Genomic DNA, 20502 nt, shown 5'->3' with positions numbered 1-20502 from the left:
TATTGTTACCCGTGATTTTCTTCAGGCTGTGCAACAGCGCGTCTGCCTGTAGGTGGCGGAATAAGCGTAATTCTGCGTGTGGCCCTGGTTCTTTGCTCTTGACAGCCACGGCTTTGACATAGTTTTTAGTTATATTTCACGCTCTTCGGTTGAGGTCATTTAGTTTTAGTCACAAATGATTACAACAAATTACTTACTCACAAATGATTAATTTATTTAGCTAATTAGGCTATTTCACTACATGGCATTATGAGGAAACTAACATTTTGTAGAATAAGACTGGAGTTTGATTTTCCAGTTGTAAAAGCTTATATGCAAGAGTTAGTTGGACCACCATGTTCCTTTGTTAGTAGAATATCATGCACTTGGCAATAGAAATATATGGAAAAGCTAGTTCAGACCATTGTTAAGTGTTAAGATTTGTTCTCTCCGAACAGATGGCGCTAGTGGTGGATTTTAAGTCTTAGTAAAATAAATATGTGTTTTGTTTCTATTTGCATCTATTAAAGTGATATTTTAAATTGGAGGAGTCTGGGGGAAAAAATCCAGTTTTATTAAAACAGTTGCCAATGAAAGAAAAAAAAAAATCAAATGAAACATCAACTCTGCCCAGATGTTCAAAGGGAGCCACCTCACGTGTCACGTGGGCTCTTGGGCACTCCTCCGTCCGATCCCGCCGCAAAAAGACGGTGGGAAGGTTGATTGGCGTTTAGCGCAGCCAATCACAGCTCGGCCAAGTCGACGCGTCGGCCAATCCGCTGCTTGGAGAAGGTCGAGCGTTTTCATGGATGGAGTCAGCTCGCATCGAAGTGAGTAAAGTTAAAAGAAGGACACCGGGCGAGCACTGGATGTGTTTTAATCCGTTTTTAACTCACAAATGCACCGCGCTTGACACTTGCGGGGGGTTACCGCGAAAGGGATATTCTTTTTTTCAGTGGAAAAGTCAATAAAATGGTGAGTTGAGGACTTTTTTTTTCTCACACAGTTTTATTTCCCCCCCTAAACATATAACGTTAGTTTATATGTTCAACCAGCTGTTGACGCTAGTTACCGCTCAGCAGTTCCGTCAGTCGTGATACGTGACACAAACGGAACGCAAAGTACCGGCGCATTGCTGTCTTTGCGGTGGGACGTGGCTATAAAGTTGGGAGACGACTATAACGTGGCGCCTCCGCTAACTTGTTGCCAACTTCCTAGATAACGTCAACTATGTCTACGTCGATTACCGCGACGTTATCTAGACACCAGCAAGCTGCTTGCCAGACGTGCCTGGAATGTTGTTGTTGTTGTTGTTGTTGTTGTTTTTACTCCTTACGCGTCATGACACGCGTTGATGTCTCGGTGCTTTTCTTGCACCCTTCGTCCCTCTTCAAGGATGCAGGTGCACGATAACGCGTTGCCCTACACGTGGAAAGTAAAACCAGCCCCGAGGGGTCACCGCGTGCAGTGATGTCCTTCTGAGCCGCTGCAACAACTACACGTCCAAGTAGTCATGCATAGCATTCCTGAGCCAAAGCCCTGCACGGCTTCAGCCAACTGGAAGACCAGTCTGCACAGTGGGAGCACAAGGGGGGCAAACCATTTACCTGCCAGTCCTCACAGCTAAAGGCAAGCGGCTTTCAGGAAAACTACAGAGTTAAGCTTCCAAAAACACTTTGAATATGACCATTTTGCCTTTGATCTTCATTTAGTTTCACGCACACGTGTGTGTACGCAACAATCTCCGCTGGTAATTTGTTAAGCAAATATCCAAAGTGTCCCGGCTGCAAACACAGACGCTTACCAGCTCCCTCCCTCCCTTCCTGAGAGCACGGATCCTCTCTGACTCCTGCTCTAAACCACTGCGATTCCAGCCTCCTTTTTTATTTGGGACACTTTCTCCTCAGCACTATGCAGGGTGGACGTTCACAGACACCTCCGGGACAAAAACAATCCGTCTCCTTTCCACACGCCCAGCGGGACCGTATCGCAGCATCCTTTCAATTTCATCTGTCGTCATGTCATCAGATGAGCGTACCAGCTGTTCTTTTATAGAGGCAAGTTATTGATTCACTGTCCATCCCCAGTGGACGCCAACGAGGACCCACCGAGAGGGGACATGGCAATTGGAATGGAATTGCTCACATACCAGACGCGTCCTTTCATTCTGCCCTGTTGTTTCCAAGCTGTGAGGGGCCTCGCTATTTTCTGTCTTTTACTGGGGAAAAAAACAAATGTGGCCTTAAAGTTGGGTTCACTTTGAAACACATCGGGTTCTACGTGGCTGTCAGAACGTTTTGTGATGCATTGTAACGGTATGCCACCAACTGTTAAGTGGTGGATGACACTGTGCGGCGTTGAGTCCCTGTGGTAACTTCTCGCTGACCACATTCTGTTTAGAAAACATGCCTGCACAGCGTGTAGCTGAATGCAGACGTCCAATACGTCCCACCTCGGACATCAAATAAAACTACTGCACCCCCGCAGGCCCGATCTATTGAAGTGTGTTCGGCGCGATCCATTCCCATTAGGCCTTTAATTATAACCAGTAGCTGCTACAGAAAGGACATTTAATCATGAGTGCAAGCGGAGCTGTGATTTTTGTCACAATATGTCCATAAATACGGTTGTAATTTGTCCCTCGCCGATCTAATAAAACAACGCTTTGAGTCAGGAGTCTCGATTTTGAGACTCCGCTGTCTTCCGAGCTTCTCCACCTCTTTCGAGGTCCGGTGACGGGACGTGTGGCTTTTCAAGGCCGGTCGGGCCAGATGTGTGGTACTCTGCAGTTTTAGCGAGGTTGATACCGTGTGAGCCTTCAGGCGTCAGGGGAACAGGCCGCTCTACCCGGCGCAGTGGATGGACCCCACGTCGTCGCTGCCACTTTCAGTTCTCTTAAAGGGTGTCGTGAGACACCCTCGTATGACGTAGAAGCTCAACCCGTTTTAACTCTTTAATTCTCGCTGTGTCTTCTTTTTCCCCTTCATTCAAAGTACTTTGCTGGGCCCGTCCGTGCGCTCCCTTTGCAGGCCAGAGACGCGTTGTGTTTTTCGCTCGGAGGCCTGACGACTGTAATCCTGCCAGAAGGAGAAAATTGGGACTCGCCGCTCAATGAAACGTTGAGCCAAAGGCCGACCGCTCTCCGGTAGCACCGGCTCTCCTCCTCCAGGCTTTTGTTTATGACTTTCAGCCCGCGTGTGGAATGCCACTTGTTGTTCAGTGCGCTCCAGACAACACTACAGAGGAATCTAAAACACTTTGCAGAACCGGGGGGGGGGGAGGTTGATGTAGAACAGCTCTCATAAACACTCTTTAATCATTTTCGACTCCTCTATGTGCCATAGGTGGTGCATTTTTGGACAGTTTGAAACAGTTTTAGTGTTTTTATTAACACGCTGGTTGGGAAGTTACAAGAGTATACAGATGAAAGACCTTTTTCTTTCATGTTTGCTTCACGTGTCTGCCTGTCAATCATTCCGTGATGGAGAAGATGTGTAATTCGTGCATTATCATGAATTTTGGAGAAAAGTGATGTTGCGGGAAAAGCGCACGTCAGGGCCGCTCAGCCAGCCTTCATTCATTTAAATAATACTATAAGCTTAAAAGCACATTTTTAAACTTCAAACCAAGCTTTTCTAGGCTGGAATGAGCGACTTAAAGTGCTCTTCTGTCCATTTATGAGTGGCCGCACATACCGTCGGCGTGATTTAGATCTTTGTTATTGTCTGTTCTATCGCATGGGTTATAAGAAAAACACCGGCTGGGCGAATTGAAACTCTTTTTCCACTCCGCCGAGCACAACTTGTATCCCAGCGTGTAACGACATGCTCAGCCGAGTCTGTCGCCACCTACACAGCTGATTCCACGTCCACTCGGTTCCCAATCATTGCTCTCAGATTGAGACCGTAACAGACGAGCCTCATATTCGCGACGTCACAGGTGTACATTTTCCTGGGAGCTCTACCTGCTGCGGTGGGAACGACATGCTGTTCTCAGTGCTTGCCGTGTGCTGCGATTGCCGGCAGATGCTGCAGACGCTACGGAGAGCGCTTTTGGTTGAGTCGTGATCGTGCACGTGCCAAGCGTGGTGATTCCTCTCCGGTCCTCGACCTTCGAAGCAACGCACTTGAACCGGAGGGATGAGTCACCCTTCAAAGTCGGGGCTCGGCCCTTTAGATGTCACTCCGAAATGTACACGTGTGTCATGTTCCTGCCTGTTTGAAATCCACCTAAAGAGGGCCTCCTCCTCCTCCTCCTCCTCCTCCCCCTAATCGTCGTACCTGCTGTTGTCCGTCTGTTTTGGGATTCTGCTGTGTTGTGTTTGGCCGTTTCTCCTCAGTTCTCTTCTCGTTCTGTCGCTTCGCACTAGCATGATCTGCTGTGTTCAGCAGACACTGGCCCTGTGTGTTCACATGCTCTGGCCCTGTGCCCCGCCGACAGGGCGGAGGACAAAGGAACGGAGGATTTCACATTATTTTTCAGCCAATGATGTATCCCGTTGGATGTTAATGACTCATCCTTTTTGAGGTGTTTTTTGCTGAAACTGTGGTGCAGGTGTGTCCTAATACTCCCAAGGTTAAACGCTGTGGACTTGAGTCATCTCGTGGCTCGTATTGCACGGATAGATTATGGGGCGTACATACCGGCAACAATGGCGGCTTTGTGCGACTTGCGTGATGTCATGACTCTGTCATCTGTTCACCGGACTCCTTCAAGAAGTCTGAAAATAGCAGAGCGACAGAAACGGTGACTCCTGGATACGAACGGAGGCCGTGCCGCTGAGGAATGCAACGCTCTCGTGCCCGTGCAGGTCCAAAGGTCTCTCCTGCCTCAGCACGCCGATGGCGTTTCCCCGCGCTGCCCAAAGGACACGTTGACCTCTGCGCCTTCTGTGGCGCCTACACACTGCAGTATGTTACCGTCACCAGGGGAAACCTACACACTCAATAATGTACTTGGGTTTTGCGTCGTAAAACTTTGGGTGATCAATGAGAACAGTCAGATCTACGTTTGAACCAAGTAAGATATTTGAGGGATGCACGTGTTACTCGCTTTGAATCAATTGGTGCGTAAATCACCCCGAGGCACCCCGGGTGCAAATTTGAACAAGAGCATGCCATGACCCTCCTCGCCGCCCCCCTCCCCCCTCCTCCCACCACCCTTCTATTCATGATGGTTTTCTCCACGGGGCATCGATCGACCACAATGGCAGCCTGGCCCGTTTTATACCCGTGACATCACACACGGCCACAATTAGCATAGGAGACCGGTGAGCACACTTCAACACGTGGCCGTGTCAACAGTCCCCCCGGGGGGGGGGGCACCGCGAGGGCCGCTTTTGTGTCCATTCATTTGTTTTGAGTTCGCTTTGCTCCGGATCCTGGTGTTGACGCAAAAGGTACCAGACCGTGACCACGGCCGCTGACAAATGGCCGCTGACAAATGGCCGCTGCGCTCGAATGACGTAGGAACGGAACAAGTGGCGTGGCTGCGCCGTCGGAGACTCACGGGCGCTCAAAGACCGCCCCCCTCCCCCGCTGAAGATTCTTCAATGCTGGATTCATTAGGAAAATACTGTGTATCAACTCCGCCGAGTGTGACATTTTACGACGTTTGTCTTTTCCCTGCAGGAATGTGTGTCGGCGTAGTTGATCCCCTACATGCCGCTGGCTGACGAGCAGGAGAAGAGCAGAAAGCATGGACGTGGAAGACTTTCCTCCCCCGCCTCCTGAAAGTAAAGGCCACTAAGCAGTGTCACTCCCCCCCTCCCCCCCCCACACACACTCAACACGCTCCTACAAAACAAGAGGCCGATCAGTTGGTTAGAGCGTGATGCTAATGACGCCATGGTGGCGTGTTCGATCGACATACGGGGAAAAAGAAGCAATTCAATGTAATAATAGGGGGCTTTATATAGTTAATGATACTATATAAAGCCCCCCCCCCCGTCACTGTAGCCTACATGAAACTCTTTCACGGCCAACTAGCTAGCTAGCGCTACCTCATCTTTCCGCGTCGTGCCGGCTTCTGTAGGTCATCTTGTGGTCACATCACCTCCTGGAGGCCTGCTGAAGCCGGACCGTATCAGCAAACGGCACGGATTCCTCTCCTCCTCCGCTCGGTGAGAGCGTGTGTGGGCAGAGGAGCGAGGAGGGTAAAATGTGCCGTGAATACCAGACAATGTGCCTCAGTAATATGCTGAATACCGCCGCCGCGCACTCACTCACACACGCACGCACGCACGGTACGCACGCACACACTCACGCGCCGCCTCCGGGGATTGACACGGGCCAGAGAAATGCTTCGTCTCCTGCTGGCCACTCGCTTGCTTTGTTGCCGGGGCGATGCACGAACGGATGGTAACGCGGTGACTCATTCGAGCTGACTGTTATGTAGTGGAGTGGAGATGGGCCCGCTGAGCAGAATCCATACGGCCTTTTATGAATTGACAATGGGCACCTCAGCAAGGGTGCGTGTGTGTGTGTGTGGGAGTCACAGTGCGTGTAAGAAGAGAGAAATCCTCTCTTGTTGTGCTTGTGAATGTAGATTAGAGCTCCTATAAGATTCTCACGTAATGGGCAGAAAGTGTTGTGTATCTTACACTGTAATCATTGTAGTCCGGTCGACATCCATCAGCAGCACAGTCTCTATAAATAAGCTGCAGGCATGCAAACCATTTAGTTCACTAAAACGAAAGAAACAGAGATTTGGAAAAATCTTCTGTGCATCACGTTCAGGTCGCCATTCGTTCACGCCAATCCTCAGCGGCTGCGTGGGCCGAGCGTCGTTTTCAGCTCATGTCTCGTTGTCTTTGCACTAATTGAACTTGGAACCGCTGCAATGCCCATAAAGCCCGCTGGTCCCATTAGCACGCGGCTGGTCGCTTTGAGCCAAAGCCGCTTTAATCCAGCTCTGTCGTACTCCGTCAAAGTCGAGGGTTTCACACAGGATCTGCCTCCACATCACAACATAAGCACATGAGTGTGTACGCACGCATACGGCCAGCGCTGACTGTTAGCCAGCTGGTTGGGCCTTATCTCCGTGTCCTTACCATACACCATCGCACACATGGAAAGAGACAGATAGCGTCTCTTCTTGCACCCCTCTCATGGAAAGTCGTGGGCGCAGATGGACACGGGGTCGACCCGGAGCATTAGTCACAGGCTGCTGCTACAGGGTGGAACAACTACCCGTCGAAGCCCGAGGCGGCTGGACTGGTGATTTAGGGATGTGCATGTTGCAGCGAGGGACTTCCAAGTTACTGCCTTTTGAGTTTAAGATTTACTTTGGCCACTTTGAACGGACCCGGGGGCCTATTTAGACGGTGAGAACGGCCTTATCTGCAGATCTTTCAAAGGCCTAAATGCTCAGGTTGACATTGTAAATGTTGGAAAAGCATGCTGCATGTTGATTTGTGTCAAAAAGAATGAAGGTTTAAGGAGGTTTCATCTCTCGGTCAGAGTTAGATTGGGGTTGAAAGTTAAGATGCAGTTTCCCCCGGATTCGAACCAGGGACCTTTTTTGGGTCTAACGCACTCTCAACTGAGCTATTTCGACAAAATTTGACACGACTGATTCATTCCTGTTGGAAAGGCACCTGTGCAAACTTAAAATCCTCTTGTTATCTTTGCGAACACGAGATATCAGAATAAGGCCTTTTTAGATTGGAAGTTAATTCAACCACGCTGGGACTCCTGATGAAAGTGCGCTCAAAGAATCTGCGGTATGCTCGGGAGCAGAACCGTGACAACGAATATCCTCCTAAGAAGCCGGCGGGTTAAACGGTGAGATTGGGAGTTCCTTCCTTTCTGTCTGTCCTTCTGTGAACCCAGTTTAAGGACGCAACTTAATATCTTCCGCAACATTGAATTCATGCTAAATGAATGTTTTCTTTGCCGCAGTCCTTTTTCTCCCCCTCCTTCTTGCCCATGAATGAAACCTGAAGAACTGTCATTTAGACATTCAGCTCAGGGCCAAAACATGAAGCCAGCTGGTGAAAGTCGAGCCTTTGCATTCCTAATCCGTTAACCCGTTCCTGCTCCTTTTTTTGAGCTCTACGGACCCCCCCCCCCCCCCCCCCCACGCTCTGTTCATCAGATCGGAAACAATGCAAACCTCAGGCTGCGCTGGTCGCTGGAGGGAGTACCAGCGCTCCCTCCTGCCGGCCTAATTGCAGTGTGGAAACTAGGGAGGAGGTTTGTTGTTCCCTTCCTGTCTGCTGCCGAGTGAGCAGCACGTTCACTGGGAGCTCTGCCCTACTTTTTTTTAAATTTATTTTTTATTGCCGTTGCTGTGAAGTGCAGCAGCCGGCGCGCTGCACCGTTGCCCGATCTCATCCACGGGGGTAAGAGTTCCTGTAAGAAAACGTGGCGCTGCCGCAGACCCCTCCCTTAATTATAAGTCTGTTTGTGGGCTCAGTGCTTTAACTTGAGAAGCCCGAGGACTCAAAGTGCCACCCGCAGTGAATCTGTAAACAATCTCTCAAATGATATGATCATAGAGTTAAATCCAGCCTCCTTTGCACTTATGTTTAGCCAAATCCTGAAAAGCATACAATAACCCTTCACGTCATCAACGTCCTGTCTGCTATTAGTCAAAGCTAATCTCCACGCTGAGCGTTCGTCTACTCGCCGTGGTTAGAAATGAGTACTTTATTAACAATTTGCTTGATGGCTCACGTTTCACATACCGTGGCTGTAGTTTTCTTACGTTATTAATAAAACGTCTTCTTCCTTCCTTCTGTAGTATTCAAGTCATCACTGTGCATTGTTGAAAGTGACCCGTACAGATTATTTTGTACACCTTAAATGGCCCGTGGTGCTAAATGTCTGTCTTCACCTTAGAGTTTATATATATATATATAACGATAGAAGACAATATATCATTATCTCAGTTTTGGTATTATGGCGGAATTCCATCGCGATAGTGTTTTATGGAAGATAGTCCTGACAGATGACGGATGTTTATCATGTCTTTGTGACCCCTGACCTCTCTGATATCTGATATTCTGTGGATGAGCGACGCGTCCCTCTGAAGCCCGTCTCTCTTTGCAGTGTTGGCGGACGACGCCGATGAAGATGAGGGGGAAGCCTTTGACTTTGACGACAGCGGCGACGACAACGTCCCCGAAGCGGACTGCCCGCCCCCCGCACCTCCGGCCCCTCTCGCTGCAGGCAGCGCGGACGGGGGCCGGGACGTCCGTCCCCCCGAGGGCCGCCTCGCCAGCCCGGCACCACCGGCGCCTCCGTCCACGGCCGACGCAGCTCCGTCAGCGGCAGACGCAACGGCTGCCACGAGCCGATCCACCGCAGCAGGAGGGGACGGGACGTCTGGTGACACGGAGACAGACTTGCCTCCACCCCCTCCTCTCGATGAGGACGGAGCAGAGGCAGATCCTGGAGGAACAGGTTTGCACCCCAAAGCATTTTGTCATTTGTCTGTGTCCTGCTTGCAAAGGCTCCTCCAGAACGACAGCACGGCGTCCTCTCCAATGGTCTAAAACCTAAATAGTGTCTAACCAAGATGGAAGCAAAGATATTTCTCTTCTCCCATATTCATAAATATAATTATGAACATTCTCCATTATCAGTTTCTCACTGGTGATGCAACTTAAATCTAATGGAATGAAACAAATGAATCAATTATCGTTTCATTGTCTCTGTGCCTGCCTTGGTGTTTTATGACGTATCTTCTGTCCCCCACCAGGCGGTGAGGTCCAGGATGCGTCCAGCGGTGACCCCCGCCAGGCCGTCCCCAAAAGCTCCCCCCGGGGCAAAGTCAACCCCTACTCTGTGATCGACATCACTCCTCTCCAACTGCAGCCGCCTGAGCAGCAGCAGCATCATGGACCCTCCTCTGCTGCCAACTCGCCAACTGAGCCCGAGGAACCGGAGGGAGACCCCCAGGACATCCCCAGCGGCCCCGCTGGCCCCCCCCCAGGACACCCTGCCCCGGTGCCCTGCGGCTACGCCACCCCCTCCGGTGTGCCGCTCATCACGCCGGCGTACACCACCCCCGTCATCATTCGCCACCTCTCCGTGGATGAGGATGGTAAAGCGTTAGTTAGTTAATCGTAGTTTAACCACCAGCTTGACCGCTGTTTATTTTAAAAGGTCTAAAGTGAAGAGAAACTGCACTGAGGCCTGGAGACACAATGCAATGACACGTACATGCTGCCTCAGGCCACTTCCATCCGCTCTCCTTTCTGCTTTCCCTTGTTTTTCCTAAAGCCTTGGCACAAGGAAGTAGGGACTAAATTTAGCCCTCCCCAAAGATCTGTGTTGGCTGTGAGGGTTTTCCGGTTTCCTTCAAACGGAGCAAGAGCTGAGCCCGAGGGTTCTGATTACACGGTCATTATCTTACCAAGGTCACAGCAGATGGAAAACAGAGATTTTTCAGCAAACGAGTTTGGAGAGTCATAGACGTGTGTGTGTGTGTGTGTGTGTGTGATGTAGAAATTCATTTTACCCGTTCGCAGTGTATGCAAAGCAAGGGCCTCTTCTCTATTGCCGTCACACGTTCCCAGAAGGTTCATCACACCGTGGAGCTTTTATGTTTGGTACATTTATGAACTGAAATTTGTGCAAGCACATGAATAATAAACAAAATCTAAAGGTAATGCTGGTGGTACCCAATCATTACTGACACCTGGTGGCTCACGAGGAAAAGTCTAAAATCTCACAGGTTATTTGCATTTGCTGAATATTCAGTGAGCTGGTTTTTGTAACAATTATATTAGATGTATTCAAACAAATAAATGGATCCTTATTTGGTCTGATGGGGTTCGTTAATGAGTCACGTGACATCTTTCTGCTTTCTGCCTGTCTGAGGAACAGCAATGTGAGGTAACGTGTCTGGAGGTTGTCCTCCAGTAATGACTTCTCTCTCTTTCTACCCTCAGTCGCTGTGGTGGGGGCCGGCAGCACCTCTGTGGACGGGTACGTGACTAAACAGCTGGAGCAAGTCCATACCAGTCATTGGAGCACATTTAGGACTGTGTCTTCAGAGAAGAATGCCGAGCATACATACATACATGAAACACAAGTCGGTCCATGGCCGTGTCCGTTATATTAATACGTATATTAAGTAAACCATCCCGACACCACAGCGCCTCTGGAAGGTTGTATTTGTATTCGCACAGTTAGAATTTAGTCTGTTTTGTTTTGCAGTGAAGCGAGTCCGCCTGTTCGGGAAGAGGACGCTTTGGCTAAATGGGCCTCCGATCCCGCCAACACAGCGTGGATGGACAGTAAGGAACGACGTCCCGCCGCAATCGCACAGCTTGTAGTGAGGCGTGAATAACCTCCGTGGAAAGAAAGCCGCGGCTGTTTCAGTTCTCTGTACTTGCCTCTGCGCGCACACACACACACACACACACACACACTGCATGCCCCTCCTTCATGGGTGAGGGGGGGGTTGCTATTTGCTGTATTCCCAGACATTTCCTTCCCTGTTCTTTTGAGGAAGCGGACCACTGTGCGCTTTTCTTTTTTAGATCCTTTCTACAATGCATCCTGTTTGTTGTGTGAAATCACGCTATAGTGGTTGTGAACGGCGCTTTTTACGCCACAGATCCAGACGAGGTGATTTACGATGACGTGCCGAGAGAGAACTCTGACTCCAACACAGGTTTGGGAAAGAAATAATCCAAAAAATAAACCATAACCAGCCTAATCGACAAACGAAGCGACTGTTGTTCCTGTCTGTTCAGCCTGTCGTCTTTTATGTTCGTGGCAATAACCTTACGCGTCGTTCCGCGGGGGTCCCGCCGCCTCGCTCCCCCTCTCAGACCCCGACGAGATGATCTACGACGACGTGGAGCTCGGCGAGGGCGGCGACAGCTCCCTCGACAACGGCTGGAGCTCCAGCGAGTTCGAAAGCTACGACGAGGCCAGCGACGGCGAAGGTCGCCCCGAGAACGGCCTGCCGCACGCCTACATGAGAGGGAAGCCCCCCCAGGGGAAAACCCACGTGTGTACAGCCATCGCACTCATTCGTCTGTCAGATTAACAGGCAAAGCACGTACCCGCTGTCAATGTCACTGTACGTCTGCAGGTGGGTGGATTACACCTGTGGATGAAGCGCGTTTCTGTTAGTTATTTGTAATTTTGTGCTTGAAATAGTTGATTAGTAAGGGAGCTTGTGTCTCGTCTTCTCCCCTGTGCATCTCTACTGATAGTAACTCAGTTGGAAGTTTAATTTCTAGATTGAAACAAATCTTCTCGTGATGCCCTCTCATCCTTTTTAAAAAATATATTATTATTGAATGACATTTTCAATGATTTAGTCTATTTGATTGTGCACTTTGTCTCTGCAGACTGTAGAAAGATAATTTGAGGTTTACAACGTTCTGCAATCTGGGATGTTTTGCAACGTGGTTTTGAGGTTTCAGATTCACTTTTGTTTTCACAGAACAGAAAGTTTGGATGTTAATGATTGCGTCAGACCAAATCCTTTTTAAGTACGTTTTTATTTGCCGAATGGATACGTATGAATTCAGCCGTAAAAAAAACGTTGCTGTCAGGTTAGTGTATAAGTTAATTTTTCAGGCCCACGGACACGAGATCAAGGGGAGCGATGCTCTTTGGGAAATGACATTTCTCCCCATGATTCCCAGTTCATATTAGTTAACAAAGTCTTGTTGGACGGGGGTTATTTGTCCATCGACACACATGTGGAGATTAAAGGTGGATTTTAGGTTGGAGGTCGTTCACCACAACCAGTAACGCCTGCTTTGCTTCTGTTTAGCTCTCTCAAGATCTGACACGCTTGAAAGAACACTATGAGAAAAGGATGAAAGATCTAATGGCAAATGCAGTGGGAACGGTAGAGCTGCAGCAGTTAAAACACAAACAGGAGCAGAAGGTAAACCACCTGAGGCTCCGCTCACCTGCCTGTGTGCTAAACCGTAGTCCCGACCCTTAACTCTCACTCTGGGCGTCTCTCGGTAACCTCGCTCTGATGTGAATGACTTGTGGTGGTGGGTTTGCATTCGATTCCTTTTGCTTCCCCGTCTTACTTGTGTCGTTATATGTTTGTGCATCGGGAGGCTGTGAAGCGATTGAGTTGTTGTTGTTTTTTATTACTGAAAGTAGCTGAAACCTGTCGTTCTGTATTTATCGTGTCAAATGTTCCCTTCGGCCGACGTCCCACTTCCTGCGTCGTCCTCTGGTCAACTCATCTCTCCCGTATTACACCATCTGCCGTTCCTCTTCATCCCTGCTCTAACACTGCTCCCGTCAGCAGACAAATACTGCGTCTACCTCGTGTTTCTTCTGCGACGTAGCCGATGGTTTATTTTGTCTCCGTCAAAGATGCAAAAGCTGGTGAAAGCAGCTAAGGAAGGGACCAAAGACGGACTTGAGAAGACCAAAGCTGCAGTAAAGAAGGGACGCTCTTTCATCAAAACCAAGTCATTCTGTCACGGTATGTGCCATTTGTATCATTGGTATGTATGATTATGTAACAGCTGTCAGGTAACCCGTCTTTGTCTTTCAGAGAGGAAATCTGTCTTTTTGGAGGATGAGGAGTCGGAGCTCTTCATCGAGGTGGACTGTTTCAACGTTGAGCCGGTGCTGTGTCCCCCGCCGCCGGGTCTTTCACAGCAACAGGTGATTAACACGCCTTTCAACTTTAACCCCAACTTCTGCAACTCTTTTTTTTCTGTTTTTAAGAAAACTAACAAAGACCCCGCTGTGTTTCTTCCACAGCTGGTGAGAAGATGTATTTTGGGATCAATACTGGAGAGCGAGAAGAACTATCTCGACGCACTGAAGAGGATATTGGAGGTACGCGGCTGCGGCGATGGCCGACTCCACTTTGAGGTGTTTGTTACTTGCAGTTGACCTTGTCTTCCTCGCCAGCAATACGAGAAGCCCCTGTCCCAGCTGGAGCCGAGGCTGCTGAGCGACAGGAAGCTGAAGATGACCTTCTATCGCGTGCGAGAGATCCTGCAGTGCCACTTCCTGTTCCAGATCGCCCTGGCGAGCCGCGTCGCCGAGTGGGACAGCCTGGAGATGATCGGGGATGTCTTCGTCGCATCAGTAAGCCAGCTGCCTGAATAGTGTACTGATATTCTGACCAGCTCCCTCGCTGTAGAAGAGTCGTGTTCTCCTGCAGATGCACAAATTGCAGCATGTAGTCCACCTTGCTCCCGCTCGGTGAATCCGAGGCGGGGATCCTCAAAACAAAGGAGCTCGTCTTCCACAGTCCGGCTCACAACTTCCTTTTGTTTTGTACAAAAACTGACTCCTGGCAGCAGCTCAGAGGAGCAGTGAGACCCATCTGACGTCTGCTCGCTGCCCTGTGTCACCTCCCAATTCATATCCCGTCATAAAACAACAGCACACCGGCTTATTGCGGTCCTGGGAGCAACAGATACCGCTTTTCATTTCTTTATCGCAGCGTGTGAGATGTGGTAACACTATTTCGAGAAAAAAAAATAAAAAAGTAGATGTGTTTTTGAAGAAGATGTCAACCCAACTTTAATGAGTTTAAACATCCGTGTTCCTCATCAGTTCTCAAAGTCCATGCTGCTGGACGCCTATAGTGAGTATGTGAACAACTTCAGCACCGCCATGGCCGTGGTGAGGAAGACGTGCGCCTCCAAACCCGGCTTCCTGGAATTCCTCAAGGTGAGAGACAAACGCGGAGACGGCGTCACGGCGATCTTTACCTTTTCAACACAAAGCGTCTGGCGTCGGAATGTTTTAACCGTTCAGTTCTTGCCCGTGGTTCTGCTAAAGACTGCTAATTACATTAAATACACATAACGGATAAATGCTAAACAATTCTACCCAAAACTCGTGTCGTCTCCCCGCCAGCATCGCCAGGAGACCAGCAGCGACCGGATGACTCTGTACGGCCTGATGATGAAACCCATCCAGAGGTTCCCGCAGTTCATCCTGCTCCTTCAGGTTGGAGGAATTCTCATGTTATTGTAATCTGTGACCGCAGTGCGCTCCTCCACCAGCAGAGGGAGCGCCGCACACATAAATTGAGGCCCTTTGTTTTTCAACGTTCCCGTCGCCTCGGGGGACATCATTTCCACAGAACTTTTAAAAATCTTTTCCTATGGCTTTTTCAGAAAACCGTAATATATAATTATATATATGAAAAGGGTGGGAAGAGACTGCATTCTCTCAAATGCCACTGGACGCCGTTACGCAGATGTTTGTATAGTTGTGCGACCTCTCTGTGCGTCCTCCCCAGGACATGCTGAAGAACACACCGGCGGGCCACGCCGACCGCCTGCCCCTGCAGATGGCCCTGGCTGAACTGGAGACACTGGCAGAGAAGCTCAACGAAAAGAAGAGGGAAGCCGACCAGCGCTGCGAGATCCGCCACATTGCGAAGGCCATGAACGAACGCTACCTCAACAAGGTGCGGCTACGTGTGTTCTAGCGGTTGTCGGGGAGATTTGGGAGGTTCGAGGTGACGACTTACTCGCTGCTCAGTCAGTACACGCATTCTGACTGACGGTGTGGGAGTTTTTGAAAGCATGTGCTGTGGCGTTTCTCTCTGTCCCGGTGTGGGCGGCCGTCCGGGACTTGAGCGTCACATTTATTTTTATTTTTTTCAAGTATTGTCTTGCCTGAATAGCATATGTTAGCGTGGGATTTTTCACATTTGCACACAATAGCAGTTCACCCCAAGGTGTAGTTGTTTGTCACTCAGCAGCCACCCACTCTGACATCTGTTTAGAAACGTGTGTTTGCAGGATGGCCTATACGGGGCGGTGGAGTTTTGGTCCTCATGGCCTTTAATTGTCAATAGTCTCTGTTGATAGCCGCGTACTATGTGCTGTTACCCAAACTGAAGCTGAGTGAGATGTGAGCGCTCTTTGGTCTCTGTACGGTATCAATCATCATCATCATCATCCCTCAAGCTCCTGAGCAACGGCAGCCGCTACCTGATCCGCTCCGACGACATGGTGGAGACTGTCTACAACGAGCGTGGTGAAGTCATCAAAACCAAGGAGAGACGCCTCTTCCTGCTCAACGACGTTCTCATGTGTGCGACGGCCAATGTCCGGTACGACTGACCTGCTCCTCATTGGTCCCTTCTCCCGTGCTCGGGTCTTTTCTTTACCATTTTCCAGATTTAGAAAACATATTGTTGTGTATTTGTGTCATAGCTTTTGTTGTACGGTACCCTTAAGGAACGGTCTGAAGTGTAGATGGGGGGTCACGTGTCTCTTTGGGCTCTGTCCAGGTGTCCGGATGGCAGCGGCAACGTCCCGCTCGACCAGAAGTTCCTTCTCAAGTGGAGCGTGCCTTTGAGCTTCGTGGAAGTGCTGGAGTTTGGATCCAGCGAGGACATGGCCGACAGCAGTCGCTACCCAGCGTCCCATTCCGGGGAGAAGGTGGTCATCAATGCAAAGCCAAGTATGAACCTCAGTGTCACATTGGGTCATTTGCGTCATTTGCAACCAGTGGGCTGTTTCTTCCTCTGCTGCAGTGGGGACAAAAGGTCTGGTGGAAAAGGATAGAGTGCACTATTAGCAGGACCACATTAGCTAGGCCATATGTTGATATCAACACTGCGTTTGATCATTGCAGAAACAATAGTGATCCGAGTGATTTGGTTCTTGTTGTTGGAGCACGTTCACATTTCTAAAATGGGGTCAGTCCCGCCCAGAGACCACTTCATTTTCCTTCTGCAATCCCCCGGTCAGCTGGCCTCCAAAGTGCAATGACTTCAGCCTTTCCACCGGGCTCTTCCCCCGGTCGTCACAGCTGCTCAGCCGCTTTGGAGGACACGCCAGAGGCATGACGAAAGCGTGTGTTTTTTGTGGTCTGAGCGCTGCAGTCTTTATTCTGGGATGTAGATTTCCGTGTGCGAGGCAAAGGGGAAGTGGGATGGTGAGTGATTTGTCTCCGTTATCCCCGGTCGGCTGTAGACGAGCTGAGGCTTTTTAGTGATTCAGATGTACTAGAGATCATAGGAATTAGCATCTTAGTTGACCTTCACTTAGTTACCTTGCTCTGATTTAGTTCTTCCTCAACCAACGTCACCTTTGTACCTTCTACGGGAAAAGTGTCAACCAGTGGAAACGAGTGTGTATCACCCTTTTTCATCACTTCTGCTCATTCCAGCTCTTCCTCCCTGCACTGCATAGCAATCAATCCCCTTTATGTCAGATGAAGTTCTCTTGCTGCTCAGTCGGTCTGTAATTTGTAGACATGTTGTTTGTTTTTAGAATGTGTGCAATTGCTGGCGCGTCTCCTATGACGCTGCTCGCCGGGCTTCATTTGTTCAAGAGCTCATTTGGCGCTCGCACAAAGGGCTCTCAGGAAGTTGGACCCCTGATGAAATGAGTTGCACGGTGCCAGTTTGGTTTGTGTCAGTCAATGTGCATGTTGCCATTTGTGCTATAAAAAGAAAATATGTAGCTACAGATGGTAGAAAACCAGGGAGGAACTGATGGCCGGTCTGCACAGAGTTAAACAAAGATTTTCTGATTCAATCTCCGATAACACACAGGAATTTTTTGAAATGTTCAATGACTTTTAAACTATACCGGCGGATCCATATCAAGTTGTCTTTGGAATGCGCTTAGTTACTTGACACTGCCTATAAACACACTGTTGTAGTTGCACTTACTCCAAGCATGACACGAAAGAATAAAGAAAACACGAGAGGAGTATTCGGCATTCCTGCCGTGACCTGAATTCAACCCTCCGAGTCGTTTTAGCTGAGTGAGACGAGCCGTGAAAATTGCGTACAGCTCCATTATCGCAGCGCCGGCTGTGACGATCCGTGACGTTTTGAACCGAAGGTGCCTGTGATTAGAGAGGTCATCGACCCGTCCATCCATCAACGCGTTAAAGCGGTCCAATTCCCTTCTGCGCTACTGTGGGCCCGCTGTGTCCCGGGCTGCTCATGCATGTCTGAGGACGCCAGGGAGGTTCTGTGTCGGCGAGCAGCCTCCCGTGTACCAAACTCAAAGGGGGACATTTTTCACTTATTCTCCCAGAGACCACCTACCAATGTGGGCACAGCGTCCCCCGTTTGTGCGAGACCACCAGAAGAGGACCGGACCGGGTTGCCATGGCGTCGCAGCACCAGGCAGACTGTGGCCTTTTGTAGGAAAAGGCGAGGGGGGGGAGGAGGGGAAGGAAGGAAAGGGGGGGGGGGGGGGGGGGATAGAATGGCAGCGGCAAACAAATGTCATTTTGATGCCAAAGACTGATGCCGTTTAACCCGTCCGTCGCTCGACATGCGTGAACACGGCCTCGTCCCGTCGCAGAGCATCGGGAGCTTTGATGTTTTGTGCTCGAGTGCGAAAAATGATGAGGAGGCAACAAGCTGAGCAGCATCGCGGAGTTTGCAGAGCTGTCACCGCTCCCCGCGGGACGCTGACGGATTGACCTTTTATCGATCTCTGTCTTGCTAGTCCCTTTTTTTAAAAAGTGTTTCCCTCATCAGACTGAGCCGTCTCTCTAACGGCGGAGCCTTTCTCTTTTTTTAATGCTTCTGCCTCTCAGTTTATTCCCTCCGGCTCACAGTTGGATTGTAAACATGAGTCGCTGCTATCTGTGAGGTGAAAATCAGGCTCTCAAGTGTCCCAATGATGTGAGGTGATGAGAGTTTTGTGGCAAAAGCGTAGCTTCACACTCATTCCAAGCCACGCCGAGTGTAAAAGCGGTGGATTACTGGAGAAAGAAACATTTTGAAAAGTGTCGCGTGTGTGTGTGTGTGTGTGTGTGTGTGTGTGTGTGTGCGTTTCTCTGTAGACAAGCTGTACATGGGCCCCGGCCAGTTGTACCAAGATCTGCAGAACCTGATCCACGACCTCAGCCTGGTCAACCAGATCTCCTCCCTGATCCACAGCCTCAAAGGCAACTACCAGGTACCTCCAGCACTGAACTCTATACACATCTAGTCATTGTGCCTTTAGGGTGGGTTACATTTTCTTTCTGGAGTGGGGGATAAAAGTAAAATGTAATCACATTAACTCCAGATAAGCATCAGTTCATCATGTCTGGAAGGGAAACGACATCTAAAAAATCAAATAAGAACAAAGAACATTGACGTCATTACACAGGCATATAATGCATGAAAGTCATAAATGTTATTTATTTCTGGTGTTATGAGAGTTAGAATAGTTTTACTGTCTATTAATATTCTTGGACGCTCGCCAAAAGTGGACCTCCCACGTACCTCAGGACTTTTAAAATCCCATTCATGCCCCCCCCCCCCCCCCCCCCGGTGCCTTCATGAAGGCACATAATGTTTAAACGGTGGAATGCGCCAGAGTGGGCAATCTGTCACTGGGAGACAAGGAGTCTCTTAACTCTTAATTTGCACCATTTAAGTCATATCATGTGCCCCCCCCCCCCCACACACACACACACACTGTTAGTGTGCTTAGGGTGGAGGTTTGGTTTGCACAGCACGTGTGTGTGTGTGTGTGTGTGTGTTTGTGCTGTGCTGGTCGGTCTGTCAGAAGCAAGAAGTAACCGGGAGTCTCTCGGTTAGAGACGTGTCCCAGAGATGAAGCAGTGCTGAGATGTTTGCTGCACACTGCTTAACCTAAATGATACTGACAGTCGTGTTATGGTACAAACACAGACTGACTGGCAAGCAGAAATAGAATACAGATCTTCTAAGTCAAACTAAAGTGTTAGTTATTCATGTATAATTTTTCCATTCTACCAAACAGCAGTTTATTTTGTTAACAAACACAGAGGACCGAAAATACTAAAAACCACAAACGGTCCAATATAATGCAGTCTCGTAGGAAAACACACATTTCAGCTTCATGCATACGAATGTTTAACTTTAATCTGACTGAAGATTGTTTTCGTGCCTCCCTCTCCATATATTTGCTGAACTTTGCATCCATCCGATGTCCCTGCGTGCAGAATGTGAACTCGGCAGTGGCCCAGGATTGGGTGTCAGGTCTCCAGAGGCTCATCCTGAAGAAGGAGGAGGAGATCAGGGCAGCTGACCGTTGTAGGATCCAGCTCCAGCTGCCTGGCAAACATGACAAGTATGTGTTACACACACACACACACACACACACACACTGCTCATCTAATTCATCTTTCACACAGACGGCAAATCTAAGATTTCAACAGTCTCCAGTACGAGTCTTCACCCTTCCTTCCTCCCCATGTGCTTATGCAAATGTGGATGAACATCCACCTCCAGCAGCTCTCGTCCAGGACAGGAGTCCCAGGGGCGGAAATGTGCATCAGTATTTGCACCCAAAGGCTCAACCTAAGCAATGATGTCACACGTTCACACTCTGTCGGCACCCCGAAGGGTGCGGCCTTTGCACACTGTCACAATGGAACCATTGCGGTTCCAACCCTAACCCCCCCCCACCCCACCTTACACACACTGTCTCCTATCACACACACACACGAATCCCTCGTCCCTGCTGCTCCTAGCGGGTGAGATTATCCGCGGGTATGTTTGGAAACACAGCTGTGCCTCTGTCGTCCCTCCCCTGATCCGTCAATCGCCAAACACACAAAACACCGACAAGAGTGAGGGATGCATTTCAGACAGGAC

General features: G+C 49.5%; 1 protein-coding gene across 3 annotated transcripts in view; it reads left to right on the top strand.

Moving 5' to 3' along the window:
• Nucleotides 1-720: 720 nt before the first annotated feature.
• The window catches only part of arhgef10 (Rho guanine nucleotide exchange factor (GEF) 10), a 32624-nt gene continuing 12842 nt past the window's right edge, over nucleotides 721-20502 (top strand). The window contains exons 1-20 of one of the 3 annotated variants that reach the window (XM_040199938.2): nucleotides 721-954; nucleotides 5610-5713; nucleotides 9033-9386; nucleotides 9685-10029; nucleotides 10880-10916; nucleotides 11148-11227; nucleotides 11551-11607; nucleotides 11768-11949; nucleotides 12727-12843; nucleotides 13293-13404; nucleotides 13477-13589; nucleotides 13689-13766; nucleotides 13842-14021; nucleotides 14496-14612; nucleotides 14802-14894; nucleotides 15190-15360; nucleotides 15866-16011; nucleotides 16192-16364; nucleotides 18717-18832; nucleotides 19848-19975. In XM_040199938.2, the coding sequence (XP_040055872.2) occupies nucleotides 5677-5713; nucleotides 9033-9386; nucleotides 9685-10029; nucleotides 10880-10916; nucleotides 11148-11227; nucleotides 11551-11607; nucleotides 11768-11949; nucleotides 12727-12843; nucleotides 13293-13404; nucleotides 13477-13589; nucleotides 13689-13766; nucleotides 13842-14021; nucleotides 14496-14612; nucleotides 14802-14894; nucleotides 15190-15360; nucleotides 15866-16011; nucleotides 16192-16364; nucleotides 18717-18832; nucleotides 19848-19975 (2636 nt within the window). In that variant the 5' untranslated portion in view covers nucleotides 721-954; nucleotides 5610-5676. The remainder of the gene's footprint in view (nucleotides 955-5609; nucleotides 5714-9032; nucleotides 9387-9684; nucleotides 10030-10879; nucleotides 10917-11147; nucleotides 11228-11550; nucleotides 11608-11767; nucleotides 11950-12726; nucleotides 12844-13292; nucleotides 13405-13476; nucleotides 13590-13688; nucleotides 13767-13841; nucleotides 14022-14495; nucleotides 14613-14801; nucleotides 14895-15189; nucleotides 15361-15865; nucleotides 16012-16191; nucleotides 16365-18716; nucleotides 18833-19847; nucleotides 19976-20502) is intronic. The other 2 variants (XM_040199939.2, XM_040199940.2) reach the window with 2 other exon arrangements.

Source organism: Gasterosteus aculeatus, chromosome 15, assembly GCF_964276395.1.
Source record: "Gasterosteus aculeatus chromosome 15, fGasAcu3.hap1.1, whole genome shotgun sequence".
Lineage (NCBI taxonomy): Eukaryota > Metazoa > Chordata > Actinopteri > Perciformes > Gasterosteidae > Gasterosteus > Gasterosteus aculeatus.
Note: the sequence above shows the minus strand (reverse complement) of the source record. Positions and strands in the feature narration are given on the sequence as shown.